The sequence below is a fragment of the Hordeum vulgare genome, chromosome 4H (assembly GCF_904849725.1).
Source record: "Hordeum vulgare subsp. vulgare chromosome 4H, MorexV3_pseudomolecules_assembly, whole genome shotgun sequence".
NCBI classification, from domain to species: Eukaryota; Viridiplantae; Streptophyta; class Magnoliopsida; order Poales; family Poaceae; genus Hordeum; species Hordeum vulgare.
The window spans coordinates 442,801,288-442,804,594 of record NC_058521.1 but is presented as its reverse complement, the minus strand read 5'-3'; the positions used below and the strand labels follow the sequence as shown (position 1 = coordinate 442,804,594).

The following is a 3,307-nucleotide window of genomic DNA, read 5'->3' as shown; positions in this document are numbered from 1 at the left end:
ATCTACCTTGTCGATTGACCGAGTTAATGCGGTCAGAAATAAATCACCAGCCGATCTACTATACCATGAGCAAAGTGAGAAGAGGTTGCTGCGCGTGCATGGTGAAACGCAACGACGCATGGCGCCAGTGGGTGCACCAACTCCCCGTCACCATTTTTGAACCATGGGCAGACCGTCCTTAAAGGGGAAGAAAAGAGCAGGCGCAATCGAATCGCACGGAATCGTAACCTAATCTTCCAAACCTCAAACAACCGCACTGACCTGACCTGCGCGCGCTTCGACCGGCGCGGCTTGCTTACTTGGCCGATCCACGAGACGACCTCTATATATACCCAGTCTCGCACCTGGTTTTGTCATCAAGGCAACAACATCACCTGGCAGAATTAAGTAAGTATTGGAAGGAGCTAGTGGGTGCAATGGAGGCGACCAGGGCGACGAGACGTCTCATGAGGCTCTGCTGCTGCCTCTCCGGTGTTCTTCTGCTCTCGTTCCTGCTCCCCAGCGCACTGGCGGAGGAGCGGTTCTACGAGTTCGTCGTACGTGCCTCTCTTCTCGTCGTCTATATAAATATAAGTATATTATTCTTTCTTATTAGTTGGTACTGAATGCTTAATCAATCTGAATGCCATGATGCAGGTCCAGGAGACGGTGGTGAAGCGGCTGTGCCAGACGAACCGGATCATCACGGTGAACGGGCAGTTCCCGGGGCCGACCATCGAGGTCCACAACGGCGACACGCTGGCGATCAGGGCCGTGAACATGGCGCAGTACAACGTGACCCTCCACTGGCACGGCCTCCGGCAGCTGCGCAACGGGTGGGCGGACGGGCCGGAGTTCGTGACGCAGTGCCCCATCCGGCCGGGGTCCAGCTACACGTACCGCTACACCATCCAGGAGCAGGAGGGCACACTGTGGTGGCACGCGCACAGCTCCTGGCTCCGCGCCACCGTGCACGGCGCGCTCGTCATCCTCCCCAAGCGCGGCGTGCCCTACCCCTTCCCCAAGCCCCACAAGGAGTTCCCCGTCGTCCTGGGTACGTACGTAGTAGTATAACTTACTTTATTACACACGCACAATGCAAACATATGCATCCATGCATATGCTCCACTGCTGTTGGCTGTTGCTGAGACTTGAGAGAGATCATCGATCCATCTAAATATGTGCAGCCGAGTGGTGGAGGAGGGACCCCATCGCGGTGCTCAGGCAGTCCATGGTCACCGGTGCGCCGCCCAACGTCTCTGACACCATCCTCATCAACGGCCAGCCCGGGGACTTCCTTCCGTGCTCCAGCCAAGGTATTCCAGCATCGCTTCGTTTGTTTGTACGGTTGTTGAGTGAAAAAGGAACATTTTCAAACAGTGTTCTCTTGAGTTACTCCATTCCCTTGCCGTACAAAATTCCAGATATGGTTAGGATCTTGAGTTTCGTTTGGAAAAAAACATCTCAGAAGGTGAAAGTGGTTTGGAGAAAAACTAATTGCTTTTCACATAGGTCCTTTTTTTTTTTTTTTTACAGAGAAGCCTGTCATAGGTCTTGTCTAACATTACCACCTAGCAGTATAAGGCTACAAAATAAATAAATGAAACGGGGTTGTGCAAATATAGGAGTACATGTTTTCTTCACTGACCTCGCCAACTAATCATTTGCGCGCCGGCCGTGCATGTACATGACATCACCACGCAGAGACAAGCATCATTCCGGTGGTCGCTGGCGAGACGAACCTGCTACGCATCATCAACGCGGCCATGAACTCCGAGCTCTTCGTCTCCCTCGCCGGCCACAAGATGACGGTGGTCGCCGCCGACGCCGTGTACACCAAGCCCTTCGAGACGACCGTGGTGCTCCTTGGCCCCGGGCAGACCACCGACGTCCTCGTCACCGCCCACGCCGCCCCTGGCCGCTACTACCTCGGCGCCCGCGTCTACGCCTCCGCGCAGGGCGTCCCCTTCGACAACACCACCGCCACCGCCATCTTCCAGTACAAGGACGCGGCCGGCTGCCCGCCCACAGGAGCAGTTGCAGTCGCTGGCGCTGGAGCCAAGACTGGCAATCCTGGCCGCGCAGGGCCGGCACCAATGTTCCCCATGCTGCCAGCGAACAACGACACGAACACGGCGACCGGGTTCTCGAACCTCATCCGGAGCCCGAGGCCGGTGAAGGTGCCTGGACCGGTGACACAGGAGGTGTTCACCACCATTGGGTTCGGCCTGTTCAACTGCCGGCCGGGCCCGTTCTGCCAGGGCCCCAACAACACCCGGTTCGGCGCGAGCATGAACAACGTGTCGTTCCAGCTCCCCAACACCGTCTCCCTGCTGCAGGCGCACTACCACCGCATCCCCGGCGTCTTCACCGAGGACTTCCCCGCTCGCCCGCCGGTGGTCTTCGACTACACCTCGCAGAACGTCCCCCGCGCGCTCTGGCAGCCCGTCAAGGGGACGCGGCTGTACCGCGTCAAGTACGGCGCCGTGGTGCAGATTGTGTTCCAGGACACGGGCATCTTCGCGGCGGAGGAGCACCCCATGCACATCCACGGCTACCACTTCTACGTGCTCGCCACAGGCTTCGGCAACTACAACCCCAGGCGGGACGAGGCCAAGTTCAACATGGTCGACCCGCCCAGCCGGAACACCATCGGCGTGCCTGTCGGCGGCTGGGCCGTCGTGCGCTTCCTGGCCGACAACCCGGGCGTCTGGCTCGTGCACTGCCACATCGACGCGCATCTGACCGGCGGGCTCGCCATGGCGTTGGTGGTGGAGGACGGCAAGACCGAGCTCCAGACCACGATGCCGCCGCCGGTCGACCTGCCCATCTGCGGCCTGTAGAGGTTTCCTGGTGAGTTCTGTACATGGGGCGGGGAACGTGAGTCTGCGTGCGTCTTACCTATTGTGATGCTATCTGTTTGCCATTCGAATTTGGTATTGTAATTTGGATTTCGATTTGAAATTGTAAAGAAAAGGCAAGGTTGTCGTTAATTACGGGCCTCCTTTTTATTTATGGATATAAGAGTTTACACAGTGGGCCTCATAACTAGTAACGGGCTTTATGAAGCAGCCTCCTTGCAACTAACAAAATGCTTGTCCTAAATGCAAAAAAAATTCCCTAAAAAAATGCAAAAAAAAAAAAAAAGAAGCATGGACGACGAAGGCCGGTTCTGGGTTCCTGGTCCATGGCGTTTCCTGGAATTACAAAACCCGGCGTGCCTGGAGCCCCTAGCATGTAGAGAAGCTCACGCACTAGCTTTGGATTTGAATATAAGCAGAATCACTGTTTCATGCGACAACAAAGGAGTATTGGAGGACATAAAAAA

At 56.3% G+C, this 3,307-nt stretch overlaps 1 protein-coding gene across 1 annotated transcript; it reads left to right on the top strand.

The window, feature by feature from the left end:
- The first annotated feature begins 336 nt into the window (after nucleotides 1-336).
- On the top strand, nucleotides 337-3,014 carry LOC123446578 (laccase-3-like). Its single transcript, XM_045123155.1, has 4 exons — nucleotides 337-536; nucleotides 637-1,033; nucleotides 1,167-1,295; nucleotides 1,684-3,014. The coding sequence occupies exons 1-4, from the start codon at nucleotides 417-419 to the stop codon at nucleotides 2,820-2,822; spliced, it is 1,785 nt and encodes a 594-aa protein (XP_044979090.1). The 5' UTR covers nucleotides 337-416; the 3' UTR covers nucleotides 2,823-3,014.
- The last annotated feature ends 293 nt before the right edge of the window (nucleotides 3,015-3,307 follow it).

Bases quoted from the DNA above. Each gene is read 5' to 3' on its own strand.
- LOC123446578 (XM_045123155.1), top strand. From the start codon at position 417: ATGGAGGCGACCAGGGCGACGAGACGTCTCATGAGGCTCTGCTGCTGC. The intron at 537-636 runs GTACGTGCCTCT...GCCATGATGCAG, and splicing joins AGCGGTTCTACGAGTTCGTC to GTCCAGGAGACGGTGGTGAA. The intron at 1,296-1,683 runs GTATTCCAGCAT...ATCACCACGCAG, and splicing joins CCTTCCGTGCTCCAGCCAAG to AGACAAGCATCATTCCGGTG.